Raw genomic sequence first — 18,444 nt, forward strand, 5'->3', positions numbered from 1 at the left:
CTTTTCACTTAAAAGAAGCATTTTATGGCTTCTCTTTGGCATAAGTGAATTGTTACCATCATTATTCTTGCACTTTGAGGCCATGATTTAAATAAAATAAAGGTGACTTGAACACAAGCATCGTGGTACCATGACAGTCGATTTGACAACCCAGATGGCTCCTGAGTGACTGCGTTGGGGAGTGCAGACAGCGTGGAGACATCAGACAAAGGAAGATTCACATCCTGGGAGGGACAAAGCAGACCGTGCAAGATCTCACTGTGCAATTCAGAATGGCGTGGAATTAAAAACTTATCAATTGTTGATTTCTGGAATTTTCCATTTAATATTTTCAAACCATAGTAGACTGCAGGTAACTGAAACCACTCAAAGAGAAACCTTGGATAAAGGGGGACAACTGTATGTGTACTTTTAGTGAAAAGGGCATCCCTCAGACTTCAGCCTAGTTACTTCTAACGTACTCAGAATTTTAACGAACACACTTACTCGGTTTTTAGCCCACAGAACAGGAAATTCAGTAACTGAAGGACAGCAAGATTTCTAAGAGCAAACACACTGACAACAAAAAGGGAAGAGACAGAAGGAGGCAAAAGGCAGAGTGGGCTTGGATGATTTAATGAGTGATGAAGTCATTCCCTCTCCAGTATCAGTAGCCCTGAGGGGATTTGTTCTTCTAACATGTATTATAATTATGACCAAAACAATATAAAAAGACAAATGCTTCGCCAATACTATTTCAAAATAGTTACACTCAAAGAACATTTCAAAATTAAAGGGGCAAGCTTCAATATCTGGGAAACTCATACGAATAGAAAAACCCACATCCTAGTGACAGAAAACAAAAAAATGCCAGATACAGATAAAATGCTGGATAGTCACAAGTTGCAGCCAGTGTGGAGTTTTATTTCTTTTTAACCAAAGTTCAATTTTATTTTATTAACTTTTATTTTAGGTTTGGGGTGCATGTGAAGATTACACAGGTGAATACATGTCACAGAGGTTTGTTGTACAGATTATTTCATCATCCAGGTATTAAGCCCAGTACTCAATAGTTATTTTTTCAGCTCCTCTCCCTCCCACCTTCCCCACTCAAGTATACCCCAATGTCTTTTGTTTCCTTCTTTGTGTTCATAACTTCTTATCATTCAGCTCCCACTTCTAAGTGAGAACATGCAGTATTTGATTTTCTGTTCCTGTGTGAGTTTGCTAAGGATAATAGCTTCCAGCTCCATCCACGTTCCTGCAAAAGATGTGATCTCATGCTTTATTACAGCTGCATAGTATTCCGTGGTGTTTATGTACCAACTTTTCTTTATCCAATCTGTCACTGATGGGCATTTAGGCTGATTCAATGACTCTGCTATTGTGAATGATGCAATGAACATACATGCACATGTGTCTTTATGGCAGAATGATTTACATTCCTCCGGGTATACAACCAGTAATGGGATTGCTGCGTTGAATGGCAGTTTTGCTTTTAGCTCTCTGAGGAATCACCCTGCTGCCTTCCACAATGGTTGAACTAATTTACATTCCCCCCAACAGCATATAAATGTTACCTTTTCTTCACAACCTCCTGGCATCTGTTATTTTTCTGACTTCTTAATAATAGCCATTCTGACTGGTGTGAGACGGTGTCTCACTGTGGTTTTGATTTGCATTTCTTAATGTGATATTGAGCTTTTTTTCATGTCTGTTGGTCGCATATATGTCTTCTTTTGAGAAGTGCCTGTTCATGTCCTTTGCCCACTTTTTTTTTTTTTTTTTAGACGGAGTCTCGCTCTGTCGCCCAGGCTGGAGTGCAGTGGCATGATCTCAGCTCACTGCAACCTCCACCTCCCAGGTTCACGCCATTCTCCTGCCTCAGCCTCCCAAGTAGCTGGGACTACAGGCGCCCGCCACCACGCTCTGCTAATTTTTTTGTATTTTTAGTAGAGACAGGGTTTCACCATGTTAGCCAGGATGGTCTCGATCTCCTGACCTTGTGATCCCCCTGCCTCAGCCTCCCAAAGTTATGGGATTACAGGCATGAGCCATCATGCCCAGCTGTCCTTTGCCCACTTTTTAATGGGGTTGTTTTTCTCTTGTACATCTGTTTAAGTTCCTTATAGATACTAGATATTAGACTTTTGTCAGATGCAAAGTTTGCAAATATTTTCTCTCACAATTTGGGTATTTTATATAAAATGGTCAAACATCTACACTACGAAAATGAAACAAGTCTATGTCCTAGTCCTCCCTGGTTTGGGTTTTCTTTTGAGATGTGATTTATAACACATGGCATTCATTCATTTATACTTTGGTGAATTTAGTAAATCTATACAATTGTGCAACTATCACTACAATCCAGTTTGAGAACACTTGCATCACTAGAAAAAGTTCCCATGTGCCCACCTGCAACCTGTTCCCACACCCAAGCAACAACTGAGTTGCTGTCTCTATGGTTTTGCCTTTAAAAAAATTCATATAAACAGAATCATACAGTATTATGTGTCTGGCTTCTTTAACTTCACATAATTTTTCAAGGTTTATTCATGTTGTGGAGTGTGTCAGTAGATCATTTCTTTTTATAATATGGATTCTGTTACATGGATATATCACATTTTGTTTACCCATTCATTTGAATTGTTTTCCAGTTTGTGGTTATTATGAATAACGGTGTTATAAACATTCACAGACAAGTCTGTGTGAAAATATTTTTCATTTTTCTTGGGAAAATACCCAGGAGTGCAATTGTCATAATATGGTAAGAATACATTTAACTTTTCTAAAGGGATGATTTTATTTTGCATTTCCACCAGCAATTTATGATGCTTTCAAGGGTATCCATATCCCTGCTCACATATTGTATTGTCAGTCTTTTTGATTTTGGCCAACCTCGTGGGTGCATAGTGTCACTGCACTTTTTAAACATAGTTGTTGAGATATAATTCATATACCATAAAACTCGGCCAACCCAATGATTTGTAGTATACTCAGAGTTGCACAATTATCACTATAATCTAAAACACTAAGATCTAATAATGTAAGTTTTTAACACTGCAAAAAGAAATCCTGTGCCTATTAGCCATTTCTCATTCCCCATAAAGCCCCAGCCCTAGGCAACTGTGAATCTACTTTCTGTCTCTATAGATTTACCTATATGAACATTTCGTATAAATGGAATCATATAATATATGCAGTCTTTTGTGACCAGCTCTGTCACTGAACATAATGTTTTCAAGGTTCAGCCATTTTTTTTTAACACAAATCAGTAATCCATTCCTTTCTGATGGCAAAATAATACTCCATTGTATGGCTATGCTGCATTTTATTTATGCATTCATCAGTTGATAGACACTTGCGTTGCTCCTACTTTTTTGGCTACTATAAATAATGCTGCTATGAACATTCAGGCATAAATTTCTGTGTGGATGTGTTTTCATTTCTTTTGGATACAGACTGAAGAAGTAGAGTTACTAGTTCATAAAGTAACTCTATGTTTAACATTTTGAGAAACTGCAAAACTGTTTTCCAAAGTGGCTGCTCCAGTTTACATTCCCATCAATAACGTAGAAGGGTTCCACTTTATCTAAGTCCTCACCAATACTTGTTATCATCTCTTTTTGATTATAGCATCCTAGTGAGTATGAAGTGGTATCTCACTGAGGTTTTGATTTGTATTTCCCTAACAGCTAATATGTTGAACATCTTTTAATGGGCTTTCTGGTCATTTGTGTACCTTCTTTGGTGCAGGATCTATTCAAATATTTTGTTCATTTTTTAAAAACTGGGTTTCTTAGCAATAGTTTCGAGCTTTGAAGTCAATTTATCATTTTTTTATTTCATGAACCTTTCTTATAGTATTATGTCTAAGAAATCTTTGCCTAACCCAAGGTCTCAAAGATTTTCTCCTATGTTTTCGTCTAGAAGTTTTAGTTTTAGTTCTCACATTTAGGTCTATGATATATTTTAATTTTTTTGTTTAAGGTGCAAGAGTCTAGGATCTAGGCTTCAGGTTCATCTTTTTACAAAGAGATATCAAATTACTCCAGCAACATTGTTTTAAAAACTCTCCTCTATTGAACTACTTTAGCATCTTTATTCAAAAATCAATTGACTACATAGGTGTGAGTTTATTTTTGGATTTTCTATCCTGTTCTACTGACCTATGTTTTTATCCTTATACAAATACCACACTGTTTTGGTTATTGTAGATACATTTATACATTCATTCATTCATTCATTTATTTATTTATTTATTGAGATAGAGCCTTGTTCTGTCACCCAGGCTGGAGTACAATGCCATGATCTTGGCTCACTGCAACCTCCATCTCCTGGGTTCCAGCGATTCTCCTGCCTCAGCTTCCTGAGTAGCTGGGATTATAGGCACCTGCTGCCACGCCTGGCTAATTTTTGTATTTTTAGTAGAGACAGGGTTTCACCATGTTGGCCAGGCTGGTCTTGAACTCCTGACCTCAAGTGATCTGACCGCCTTGGCCTCCCAAAATGCTGGGATTACAGGCATGAGCCACTGCACCTGGCATAATGAGTTCTGAGACAGTCTAAACCCTACAAATTAGTTAAGCTTTTCAAAAATTGTTTTAGGTATATATTAGGCTCTTTAGCTATTTTAGGATTAGCTTGTCAATTTCTATTTTAAAAAAAAGCTTTCTGGGATTTTTATAAAGATTGCATTAAATATATAATGCCACCTGAATAATATTGAGTGTTCTGATGAAATATCTGTTTCTTTAGAATTTCTTTAGTATCTCTCAGCAATGTTTTACAGTTTTCAGTAAATACGTCTTGAACTGCTTTTGCTAACTTTATTCCTAAGTATTTGATTGCTATTGTGAATGTAACCGTTTCCTTAATTTCATTTCCAGAGTATGTGTTACTAGTCTCCTTTCTTTTTAACAGATACTGAATTCGATGGAACTTTTTGGTACACTAGATAAATGCTCTCCTTTCATAATTGTATTAGTCTGTTTTCATGCTGCTGATATCCAAGACTGGGCAATTTACAAAAGAAAGAAGTTTATTGGACTCACAGTTCCACATGGCTGGGGAGGCCTCACAATCATGGCAGAAGGTAGGGAGGAGGAATTCATGTCTTACATGGATAGTGGCAAGCAAAGAGAGCTTGTGCAGGGAAACTCCCATTTTTAAAACCATCAGATCTCATAAGACTCATTCACTACCATGAGAACAGTGCAGGAAAGACCTGTCCCCATAATTCAATCACCTCCCACTGGGTTCCTCCCACGATACGTGGGAATTGTAAGAGTTACAATTTGGCCGGGCGCGGTGGCTCAAGCCTGTAATCCCAGCACTTTGGGAGGCCGAGACAGGCGGATCACGAGGTCAGGAGATCGAGACCATCCTGGCTAACATGGTGAAACCCCGTCTCTACTAAAAATACAAAAAACTAGCCGGGCGAGGTGGCGGGCGCCTATAGTCCCAGCTACTCCGGAGGCTGAGGCAGGAGAATGGCGTGAACCCGGGAGGCGGAGCTTGCAGTGAGCTGAGATCCGGCCACTGCACTCCAGCCCGGATGACAGAGCAAGATTCCGTCTCAAAAAAAAAGAGTTACAATTGAAGATGAGATGTGGGTGGGGACACAGACCCAAACCATATCATTTCGCTCTGGGCCCCTCCCAAATCTCATGTCCTCACATTTTGAAACCAATCATGCCTTCCCACAGCCCCCCAAAGTCTTAACTCATTTTAGCATTAACCCAAAAGTCCACAGTCCAACATCTCATCTGAGACAAGGCAAGTCCCCTCCACTTAAGAGCCTGTAAAATCAAAAGCAAGCTATTTACTTCCCAGATACAATGGGGGTATAGGCATTGGGTAAATACAGCCATTCCACATGTGAGAAACTGGCTAAAACATAAGGGCTACAGGCTCTATGCAAGTCTGAAATCCAGCAGGGCAGTCAAATCTTAAAGTTCTGAAATGATCTCCTTTGACTCCAGGTCTTGCATCTGGATCACACGGATGCAAGAGGTAGGTTCCCATGGTCTTGGGCAGCTCCACCCTTGTGGCTTTGCAGGGTACAGCCCTTCTCCTGGCTGCTTTCACAGGCTGGTGTTGAGTGTCTGTGGCTTTTCCAGGTACATGGCGCAAGCTGTCAGTGGACCTACCATTCTGGGGTCTGGAGGACGGTGGACCTCTTCTCACAGCTCCACTAGGCAGTGCCCCAAAAGGGACTCTGTGTGGGAGCTCTGACCCCACATTTCCCTTCTGCACTGCCCTAACAGAGGTTCTCCATGAGGGATCCACCCCTGCAGCAAACTTCTGCCTGGACATCCTCTGAAATCTAGGCGGAGGTTCTCAAACCTCAATTCTTGACTTTTGTGCACCCACAGGCTCCACAACATGTGAAAGCTGCCAAGGCTTGGGGATTCCACCCTCTGAAGCAACAGCCCAAGTAGTACCTTGGCCCCTTTTAGTCACAGCTGGAGCAGCTGGGACTGAGGGTACCAAATTCCTAGACTGCACACAGCAGTCTGGCCTGGCCCAAGAAACCATTTTTTTCTCTCCTGGGCCTGTGCGCCTGTGATGGGAGGAGCTGCCACGAAGACCTCTGACATGCCCTGGAGACATTTTCCCCATTGTCTTGGGGATTAACATTTGGCTTTTTGTTACTTATGCAAATTTCTGCAGCCAGCTTGAATTTCTCCTCAGAAAATGGGATTTTCTTTTCTATCACATTGTCAGGCTGCACATTTTCTGAACTTTTATGCTCTGCTTCCCTTACAAAACTGAATCCCTTTAATAGCATCCAATTGAATGCTTTGCTGCTTAGAAATTTCTTCTGCTAGATCCCTAAATCATCTCTCTCAAGTTTGAAGGTCGACAAATCTCTAGGGCAGGAGCAAAATGCTGCCAGTCTCTTTGCTAAAACATAACAAGAGTCACCTTTGCTCCAGTTCCTAACAAGTTTCTCATCTCCATCTGAGACCACCTCAGCCTAGACTTCACTGTCCACACTGCTATCAGTATTTTGGGCAAAGCCATTCAACAAGTCTCTAGGAAGTTCCAAACTTTACTACTTTTTCCTGTCTTCTTCTGAGCCCTCCAAACTGTTCCAATGTCTGCCTGTTACCCAGTTCCAAAGTCACCTGCACATTTTTAAGTATCTTTTCACTTGTGCTCCACTCTACTGGAACCAATTTTCTGTATTAGTCTGTTTTCATGCTGCTGATAAAGACATACCTGACACTGGGCAATTTACAAAAGAAAGAGGTTTAGGCCTCACAACCATGGTGGAAAGGCAAGGAGGAGCAAGTTACAACTTACATGGATGGCGGCAGGCAAAGAGCTTGTGCAGGGAAACTCCTGTTTCTTAAAACCATCAGACCTCATGAGACTCATTCACTATCATGAGAACAGCACAGTAAAGGTCCACCCCCATAATTTAATCACCTCCTACCGGGTTCCTCCCATGATATGTCAGAATTGTAGGAGTTGCAATTCAAGATGAGATATAGGTGGGGACACAGCAAAACCATATCAATAACTAAAAACAAAAGGAGCTATCTCATTGCGAAGGTAAAATTCAGTCGTACACTCTGGGAACAGCCTTAAGAAGTTTAACTAATTTCTCTTAGGAAGAACAATTTAATATACCCAAACTATGATGTTCTTGAGCATCTGAATGGATTAAAAGGGAAAACAACAGCACCACTACTATTACCAGCGGGCTAATTCCCTTGCTTCAGGCATGTATTGAGCTGCCACTTCACCCTGGTGGGTCACAAGATTGCAAACCTGTCGAGATTGTTCATTGCACAGTACTAACATGTCTTTATTAGTAAACACAGAAAACTATTATCTCTTGTCCTCCTTAATGTCTGCCAAAATAATTTCTTCCAAACTTTTAGTTTGTATTTACTTTGCTCTGTAACTTGCTCAAGAAGACACATACAAGCAAAGTTGTTGGTTCTACCCTCAAGCACAGTTTGCCAAAAACTTCAAGCAAAAATGAGAAGTGTCCTTTCCATGGTGAAGCGGACAAGTCATGGTCTTTAAATTCTTATCACCAAGTGTAAGGTACATGCATGTGCTCTGGTCAAGGAACAGGCTGAGGCAGACATCCAGGCCTGCATGACTCAGCAAATTTACGGCGCAGGCACGTACTGCACTTGTTATATAACTGTTTGTGTAAGCTCATACTTGGCTTTATGCCACTATTGTCTGTAAAACGTATAATTGCCTGGCTAACGCTGTTCAGGGGCTCTTGGGGCTCAGCTCGGCTCAACGTGGCTTGACATGGTGGGAGTGTTGGCACCCAGAGAGAGAGAGAGAGAGCGAGCCAAAGTTGTCCGTCTTGCAGCCGGACAGGTGGTAGCCAGGACACAGCTTGGCTTGCTCATGCCCAGAGAGAAAAAGGTTAAGCTGCTGACCCTGAAGGCAAAGGAGAGACAGCTATGCAGCTGCAAGCATGGGAGTGGCAGGAGCCACAGAGCCAGAGCAGACAGCTAAGATAAAGGTGAACAGTGTGAGAGAGCTGGTGTAACTAAGCTGCTAATAAGAGCTGCTGCTGAATAAAACCATATTCACCTGCCTATGGCCCCCTAAGTGTTTTTTCTGCTCATCCACCCACTCTCCTCAGACTTCAGCATGGGCTGGACAGACCCTGGGACCTGACACCAAGAATTTCCTACCTTCATCTGTGATACTTAAAACGTATGGGCTTCCTTTTGGTCAACCACAGAGTACCTGTATTTAGTAAATAACTTGCTATATGCATTTAAGTTACTTGTCACTGATTTTCTAGTACCTGTAATAAAGTTCCTAATTCTTGGTAGTACAAAAAAAAAAAAAAAAAAAAGGAGCACTTTTATAAAACATTCATGCTCAGGAGCTACTTCAGATAACTGAGGGGACTAAAGTATAATACACATATAGAAAACTGCATTTGCCCTAAGTGTACAGCTCTTATGGCCACAGTTTACTTAAACTGAATACACCTGTGCAGCTAGTGCTCGGCTCAAGAATCACAACATCACAAGCATTCCAGAGACCGCTTCATGCTCCTTTGCAGTTACTACAGACCTCTTCCACAAGGCAGTGCAACAGTCTCTTTAAAAGCTCAGGGGGTTCTAATCTGCAGACAGGGTTAACTACGCCCTCTTTCCCAACCAGAGAAGACTGAAGACAACCGACAATCAAGAGAACTATGTGGCCAGAGTGGTGGCTCACGTCGGTAACCCCAACACGTTGGGAGGCCAAGAGGGAATGATCACTTCAGCCCAGGAGTTTGAGACCAGCCTGGGAAACATAGTGAGACTTTGTTTCAAAAACAAACAAACAAAAAATTAGCTGGGCATAGTGACGTGTGCCTACAGTCCCATCACAGCTACTTGGGAGGCTGAGGTGGCAGGATCACTTGAGTCCATGAGTTCAAGGCTGCAGTGAGCCATGATCATAACACTGCACTCCAGCCTGGGAGACAGAGTGAGACATCATCTTAAAAAAAAAAAAAAAAAAAGCTAGCCTAAAACATATTTACATCTTCTTGAGTTTCTCAATATAGCTGTATCACCAGGCATCACCAGAAATTTAGCTCACTTGTAAATTTTACTTTAATTTCTATAAAAGTGCTTATGTCAAAATGGCCACATTAAGAACAATTCTAGAGTTTTAGAAAACTTCTTTCAAATCACTGTACAAGTGTTATTCAATGTCCTTTACTAGATGGCCAATAGGTTTCTTCTTTAAAGTCGACATTAAAGGAAGGTTTGCTCTCCTAATTGGCAAGTATCTTTTTATTAGAGGAGAACTTTGTAAATTATAACCCACCAAATTTCCTTTCTGATCAGGTCTGTCCCAAAGAGCTAAATAGCTTTACTTAGGCTAAATTTTCTGATTTAATTCCAACGTTCATTCACTCATGTTACTTGGCTTCTGATCTTTTATCCTTTGTTTTCACCACTAATTTTTGCAAGACACTCCAAATCTTCAATATCCAGGCAAAATGAATATTTTTTGAAAATATTTTATTCTTTTAAAAATACTGGCCGGGCGCGGTGGCTCAAGCCTGTAATCCCAGCACTTTGGGAGGCCGAGACGGGCGGATCACGAGGTCAGGAGATCAAGACCATCCTGGCTAACATGGTGAAACCCCGTCTCTACTAAAAAATACAAAATAGCCGGGCGAAGCGGCGGGCGCCTGTAGTCCCAGCTACTCGGGAGGCTGAGGCAGGAGAATGGCATGAACCCGGGAGGCGGAGCTTGCAGTGAGCTGAGATCCGGCCACTGCACCCCAGCCTGGGCGACAGAGCGAGACTCTGTCTCAAAAAAAAAAAAAAAAAAAAAAAAAAAACAAAAAAATACTGTCTAAAAATATTTTATTATTTTCAAACATTCTTTGGAATATACTTCAAAATAAGTATTACTCCTTTCTCATTGTTTGTGTTATAGCAACTAACATGATACTATTATAAATAGGTACAAGCTTGATAAAGTCCCTCGAATTAGAATATCATACATTTGCTAGAGGGTTGTTATTTAAACTAAAAAAATGGTCTCAGAAAAATGGCCATTAAAAAGAAAGTGGATTTTCAACTCTTGAGGCAGCTTAGAAGAGAAAGCAATAATAAAATAAAAAGGAAGCTCACTGGCCTACAAGAAGTAATTTTTAATTAATAAAAATTTCTAATTAAACAACACCTTCCCTTTTTCCAAAATGCAGGGCAAGAAAGTTCTACTGCTCAGTCTGGTCCAATGAACAGGGAATGGGGCTGGGAGTCAGAATACTCTTGTTTAATCCTTTTCTCTTTCAGTGATTAGACATGTTTTGATATCAGATCACTGGGGTATCTTGATAAAAATGCAAATTTTGCATAAAATGCAAATTACAGTGGGTTTAGGGTAGGACTTAAAGGCTGTTATTGTTTTTTATTTAGAGATGGGGTCTTGCTATCTTCTACAGGCTGGCCTCAAACTCCTGGGTTCAAGCAATCCTCCTGCCTCAGCCTTCTGAGTAGCTGGGATTACAGATGTGAGCCACTGTGCCCAGTTTAAAAGTCTGAATTCCTAACAAGTTCACGAGTAATGTCAAACATGCTGTCCATGGATCACACTTTGACGCAAGATTTAGATGATCTGGAATAACATCATGCAACCTTCTGTGCATTAGATGTTATGCCCATAAGATGAAGGTAATAATACCATGGCATTTATGCTTAAACACATGATAAATACATAAAGTGATGTTTATGTTAAAGGGCCTGAATGCCTAAGGACATGTGAGATATATATATATATATCTCTCCATGTATTATTATCATCTTCTTACCCTCCTAAGGACCTTTTACTTCAAGCTATAACCAGAAAAGCTTTATAAACAAGCATATTTTAAATATGCGTTTGTATAAATTAATACCTATTCAGTTTAAGAACTCTATTCTAAAGAAGAGAACACTGATTTAGGGACACATCCATACAAAACAACTATACATATTCACTAATTTGAGTTAAGGACTTGGCTGGGTGCAGTGGATTACACTTGTAATCCCAACACTTTGGGAGGCTGAGGTGGGAGGATGACTTGAGGCCAGGAGTTTGAGACCAGTCTGGGCAACATAGGGAGGCTCCATCTCTACAAAAATTTAGAAAATCAGCTGGGTATGGTGATGCAAGCCTGTAGCTCTAGCTCCTTGGGAGGCTGAGGTGGGAGGATCGCTTGAACCCTCACTGCTGCACTCCAGCCTGGATAAGTGAACCTCTGTCTTAAAAAACAAAAATAAAAACAAACTGAGGACTGTGTACAAGCTCACTGGGTTGCTAGGAGGTATGCTAAAAAGAAAAGGTGTAAGATATGAGTTCTTCCCTTAGGAGAGCACAAAGGAGTTATGGAGGAGCCAATATCTATATTAAACTTGTTAAACAAAGCACTAATTAAGTATAAATATGACTAGAACAGGAAATCAAATGTTGAATGATCAGTGTGCTAGAGGCGACAACAAAGAATTTTTTTTTTTTTTTTTTTTTTGAGACAGAGTCTTGCTCTGTCGCCCGGGCTGGAGTGCAGTGGCCGGATCTCAGCTCACTGCAAGCTCTGCCTCCCAGGTTTACGCCATTCTCCTGCCTCAGCCTCCCATGTAGCTGGGACTACAGGCGCCTGCCACCTCGCCCAGCTAGTTTTTTTTTTTGTATTTTTTAGTAGAGACGGGGTTTCACCGTGTTAGCCAGGATGGTCTTGATCTCCTGACCTCGTGGTCCGCCTGCCTCGGCCTCCCAAAGTGCTGGGATTACAGGCTTGAGCCACCGCGCCCGGCGACAACGAAGAATTTCTAAGGAGCAGGAATTCAGGTGAGGGTGATGGGCAACACTACAGCAATTTACTTTTAATTGTTTTGCCTTCTTTCAGTGTTGCTGTCCCTACTTTTGCCCCCACTCCAATTATCCATTTCCCTGCCCAGAAGCCACAATGATTTTATTAAAAAGTAAAGCCAATGGCTTTACTCCTCAGCTTTAAAAAACCCCCCAACGGCTACTCAGAATGAAATACAAACTCCTTATCAAGACCTATAATGTTTTCACTTTGGGAGGCTGAGGCAGGCAGAACGCTTGAGCCCAGAAGTTCAAGACCAGCCCGGGCAACAGGCAGAAAGCCCATCCCTACAAAAAATAAAAAATTAGCCAGGTCAGCCGGGCGCGGTGGCTCAAGCCTGTAATCCCAGCACTTTGGGAGGCCGAGACGGGTGGATCACGAGGTCAGGAGATCGAGACCATCCTGGCTAACATGGTGAAACCCTGTCTCTACTAAAAATACAAAAAACTAGCCGGACGACGTGGCGGGCACCTGTAGTCCCAGCTACTCGGGAGGCTGAGGCAGGAGAATGGCGTGAACCCGGGAGGCGGAGCTTGCAGTGAGCTGAGATCTGGCCACTGCACTCCAGCCTGGGTGGCAGAGCGAAACTCCGTCTCAAAAAAAAAAAAAAAAAAAATTAGCCAGGTGTGGCGGTGTGCATCTGTGGTCCCAGCTACTTGGGAGGCTGAAGTGGGAGCCTGGGAGTTGGAAGCTGCAGTGAGCCATGATTGTGCCACTGCACTGCAGCCTGGGCAGCAGAGCAAAGACCCTGTCAAAAACAAACAAACAAACAAACAACACTTGTAATGCTCTAAATGACGCTACCCCTACCTGTCTCTGCTCCATCATCTCCTACCACTCTCTTCCTGTAAGTTGGTTCTCCCAGCTGCAAACCCAACCTTCTACCTGGTGCCTTGTGAAGGAGCTCTGCCTGTTTGCCAGTGGGCTTCCTGTTAGGTTTCGCCAGTAGGGGTCACCGCAGGCAAACCTGAACAAGGAAGCTTTCCTACTCCTTGCCGCTAGGAAGCGATGGTTGGTTCCAGTCTTCAGGTTCTTTTGGAACTCCAAGAACAAGCCTCATTAAGCTCCCTGCAGCCAGGTAGGGCCCCTCCACAGATCTGAGAACAGCTGCAGAAGGTCCCTCCACCAGTCTCTCCTACAGCCCAAAGGGTGGTTGTCAATTTCTGTTATTATGGGGCAATTTCAACATTCCCAGCCCGCCTTCAGCTCTCTAACACTGGTGGAACTAATTCCTCAACTAAGTTCCTTCTGCTGAAATGTCAAATGGAATTTTGGTTTTACTGACTATACCTGAATGACACAGCCCCTTACTGCCTTCACTCCAACCACACTGAACACTTTTCTCCCTTGAACACCAGCTTGTTTTCATCTCAGAGTCTTGGCAATTCCATTTGCCTGAACCGTCTTCCTTAAGTTCCTTACGTGGCCCTAGAATGAGACTGGGAAGTTGGGGTGGAAAAATATTTCTTTCTTGCTTATATTTTACCTTGTAATTTAGAGCCCTACCTACCTATTTCTCCCAAAGGATTTGAGCATGTAGTTTTGAGGACAGAAGAGCTGAATTCTCTCCTAATTTTAACTTATAATTTAGACCCTCTTTCCACCTATTTCCCAAAGTATCTAAAGTACAAAGGAGCTAGTAAAAAGGCAGCCTGGCTGAGAAATGAGATGGGACATGCCTAGTTTACAATGATAATCCAATAATCAAATGTAAAGATCTTATGAAGGGCTAAAAATAGAAAATTTCTATAAGTAACTTTGCATCAGTTGCACAAAACGTATTCCTTTTGCACTGCAAATCTCTTCACAACCCTCACCTGTGCAGCAGAGGTCTTGGCCACTTGAATGATTTTCTCCATAGATAAGTAGCTCTGCTGGGAGGGAGCCGGACCGATGGAATATGCTTCATCTGCCTGTTTAAGAAACATCACATGCTTAAAAGACTTTGTGGCTAGTACATACTCATACACTATACAGAACTGCTTCGGGGTCATTTTATTATTGTAAATAAAAATGCCACTCCCTCAAGAACAGTGCAAGAATTGAAAAACTGAAGTACCAGCATATGTCTATGCTATAAAAATAAGCCAGTCTTAGAATCTTTTGCATGAAGAGGGTAACAAAACTTGGTTTTCATGCACAAGCCACACACTGGTGTGAAACTAAAGTGTCTCAGGATAGAAAGCAACAGACATTAGTCATGATATTATGACAAAAAAATAATAACCTTAAATGTATTCAATGACAAAAATTTATATTTGGTAATAGAAACAAAATATGTGACAGATATACACAAAGAAAAAAGCTTACAAAGTTGATTAAAGTTTATATAATTATCAGAGTATGATGATAATGCTCCTTTCATACATTTGTGAATTATTTTATATCATTCCTTAAAACTTTCACATAATCATAGCATCCCTTAAAGTAGACCATTTAGAGTACATCATTCATTCATCCCAAAACTTACTGAAGGCCTACTGTGTGTCACACTTTGAGGTGGGAGCTGCCTGTACCATAGTGAACAAATGTCCCTGTCTAGGGAGAGAGACAGACATTAAACATACACTCACACACTTAATGACAACTGTGATGAACGTCATGGAGGAAAAACCAAGGGCATAAAGGCTATAGGAGGAAGGCCTGATCTGGTCTGAAGGTGGTCAGGAAATGCCTAGGAGGGAAGTCAGGGGAGGCTCCTCAAGGATGATCAAGACTTTGCCTGGCAAACAGATCAAGAATGTAGAGTTGGGAACAGGAATGGAGCTGAGGTTGAGGCTCTCAGGCAGAGAAAACAACCTACAAAAAGGTGGGAGGAAAACTGGTCCATTTGAGCGACCGAAGAAAGGTTCCTGTGGCTGGAACACAATGAGCAAGGGGTCCAGAGGCCAGAGAGGATGCTGGACAGAAAGCTGGGCACAGATTTCAAAGGGCCTATAAGAGGTTAAAAAGCTTTGGGCTTTCTCCTAAGTGAGCACACAAAGAGACCATTTTAAATGTTTTTTTTGTTGTTGTTGCTGTTTTGTGTTTTTTTGTTGTTGTTGTTGAGGTAAGTCTTGTTCTGTCGCCCAGGCTTAAGTGTAGTGGTGCAATCTCGGCTCACTGCAACCTGTGCCTCCCGGGTTCAAGTGATTCTCTTGCCTCAGCCTCCCGAGCAGCTGGGATTGCAGGTGCATGCCACCACACCCAGCTAATTTTTGTATTTGTAGTAAAGACAGGGCCTCACCATGTTAGCCACAACCTCAGGTGATCCGCCTGCCTGGGCCTCTCCAAGTGCTGGGATTACAGGCATGAGCCACAGCACCCAGACTGGTTTTTACTTTTAACTCCACAAAACACAAATCTATTCTCATTCTAAAGAATATGAATTATAATACAAATGCAAAGTAGCCCTTTGGTACTCCCTCCATTGCAGTCTCCTTCCAGATAGAACATCCACTATAATCAACTCGGGACATATTGTTCCATATCCATATTCCGAACTAGTCATATATGTTTATATAAACACATGCAGTTTTAGTTCTTGTTTTTACATAAATAGGATCATACTATATAATTATCTTCTGCAACTGCTTTTTCCATTAACAGTATGTCTTGGGAGCTCTTTTTCTTGCTAGTACACATGTCTATACCTTATTTTGTATAACATTTGCAAAATATTCCATAGTATGGCGGTATTACAGCTCATTTAATCATGTAGCTCTTAATGCGCACCTAGGTTATAACGGCAAAAACCTGGGTGTGGGCAAGGCTAAAGCAGACATTCCTGTACACACTTCTCTTAGCACATATATGTGAGCATGCCTGAAGGACAGAAACCTACAAGAATGTTTGCAGGGTTGGGTTGAAGGATATGCATAGTTTAATAGCTTCTGGTTAATCAGCCTTGAAATGGTTTTACCAATATATATTTCCATCAACATACCAGTTTCTAACCACCCTCATCAACAATGAATATTATCCACCTTTTAAATTACTGATAAGCTGGTGGACCATATAAAGGTTTAAAGCATTTAAGAAGAGGAGTAACTTAAGTACATTTTTATTTTATACTCTCAGTCTGGCTGAAAAGCAGAAAACAGATTGTTGGCTGGGAATGGGGGACAGTTAAGAGTGGAGGTAGAGAGGCTACTTAGGAGGCTGCAGCATTTGGTCAAGCAAGGAGTGATAGTGGGGCCGGGCATGGTGGCTTATGCCTATAATCCCTATAATCTCAGCACTTTGGGACAACATAGTGAGACATCATCTCTACAAAAGTTTTTAAAATTAGCCGGCCATGGTAGCAAGTGCCTGTAGTTCCAGCTACTCAGGAGGCTGAGGTGGGAGGACTGCTTGAGCCTGGGGGGGTTGAGGCTGCAGTGAGCTGTGATTGTGCCACTGCACTTCAGCCTAGGTGACAGAGTGAGACCCTGGCTCAGAAAAAAAGAAGGTGATTGTGGCTTTGAGTTAAGTTATAGGTGGGACGGGGTGGAAAGAAGTGGAAAGAAATGTTTGGGAAATAAAATTAACAGTACTTGTTCATTTACTAGATGAGGGGGGAAGGATGTAGAGTGGGAAAGAAGACAGAAAAATGTTCAAAGACTTCTAGATCTCTGACATTATTGTTTTTATTAGCAATGGTGTTGTCCTCTATGGGGTTAGGGAATTCTGTAAGAAATGCAGGTTCAGTACAGGTGAAGGGTCATGAGTTCAATTTCAGTCACACTAGTTTGGTATCTGTGACAATATCAAAGTGGAGATGCTGAATGGGCAGTTGGATATACATCTATCATGCTCAAAAGAAAGTCTGGGCTAAAAATAGAAATTTGTTTCTCAAAGCTACAGGAGTATTTAAAATGATCCAGAATGAGAGTATACACTGAGAAAAGAGGGCCAAGGACCAAGTCCCAAGAAACTTCAACATAAGGTTCTGGTAGATGGGCAGGGTCCAGAGAAAGGACACTGAGAGAAGACAAGAAGGCAAGAGGTTGAGAAAGCCATGAGAACTTATTTCTAAAAGAAGGGAGCAGTGTACAAGTTGTTAAATGCTGCTGAGAGGTAGAGTCAGCTCAGTCCTGGAGACTCCACTGGATTTTGGGACACGGATATTACCAGTCTAGTAGAGAGTGGTTGAAGACCCATCACTGAAAAATGGAAGATCCTTTTCTTTTTGACATAGGAATGTCTCCTATTGCTTTATGTTTTATTAATACTGTTAATTGACAAATCATAATTGTATGCATTTATGGCGTACAATGTGATGTTTTGCCACATGCAATGTGGAATGACTGAATCAAGCCAATTAACCTACCCATCATCTCACTTACCTACTATTTTTCATGGTAATACATTTAAAATTTACTCTCTTACTTTGGGAAATTTTTTTTTTTCTTTGACATGGAGTTTTGCTCTTGTTGCCCAGGCTGGAGTGCAATGACATGATCTCAGTTCACTGCAACCTCCGCCTCCTGGGTTCAAGCGATTCTCCTGCCTCAGCCTCCCGAGTAGCTGGGATTACAGGCATGTGACACCACGCCCAGCTAATTTTGTATTTTTAGTAGAGACGGGATTTCTCCATGTTGGTCAGGCTGGTCTCGAACTCCTGACTTCAGGTGATTCACCTGCCTTGGCTTCCCAAAGTGCTGGGATTATAGGCGTGAGCCACTGTGCCCAGCGGGGGAAATTCTTAAAAAGACAAGAGAAGGGATCCAGAGGGATTGAACTTCGATGGGAAAAGATGGATGCAGACGTAACTAAGTCAGCAGATTCTGTGTCAGGAAGCTCAATTTTATTTTCTCTGTGAAATCAAGATGACCTGCTGCAAGTAGGTGGGTGGAGGGAGAATTGGAGGTTGGAATGAAGAGAAACAGGTATGAAACACTCATTGGACAGAATAAGAAAAAAAGTGGCTAGAGAGCCACAAGGGCCTGCTGTACAGTGAGTGATAAAAGCCCGGGTGAGGCTGCTCATCATGAATTATGCTAGTGCTTGGAGCCTTGCTGCAGGCATAATGAAGGCCAACAGTTGAATTCACCCACACTTGGAGTTATTTCTGGTGGATAAAAGCTAGTGATAGGCTGGACGCAGTGGCTCACACCTGTAATCTCAGCACTCTGGGAGGCCAAGGTGGGTGG

At 41.8% G+C, this 18,444-nt stretch overlaps 1 protein-coding gene across 6 annotated transcripts in view; it reads right to left on the bottom strand.

The window, feature by feature from the left end:
* Positions 1-18,444, bottom strand: part of MCCC1 (methylcrotonoyl-CoA carboxylase 1) — an 89,041-nt gene that overhangs the window by 60,323 nt on the left and 10,274 nt on the right. For all 6 annotated transcript variants that reach the window (XM_033211811.1, XM_033211813.1, XM_033211810.1 and 3 more), the window contains one exon: positions 14,149-14,244. In XM_033211811.1, coding sequence (XP_033067702.1) covers positions 14,149-14,244 — 96 coding nt within the window. The remainder of the gene's footprint in view (positions 1-14,148; positions 14,245-18,444) is intronic.

The sequence above is a fragment of the Trachypithecus francoisi genome, unplaced genomic scaffold, assembly GCF_009764315.1.
Source record: "Trachypithecus francoisi isolate TF-2019V2 unplaced genomic scaffold, Tfra_2.0 Lachesis_group0, whole genome shotgun sequence".
NCBI lineage: Eukaryota > Metazoa > Chordata > Mammalia > Primates > Cercopithecidae > Trachypithecus > Trachypithecus francoisi.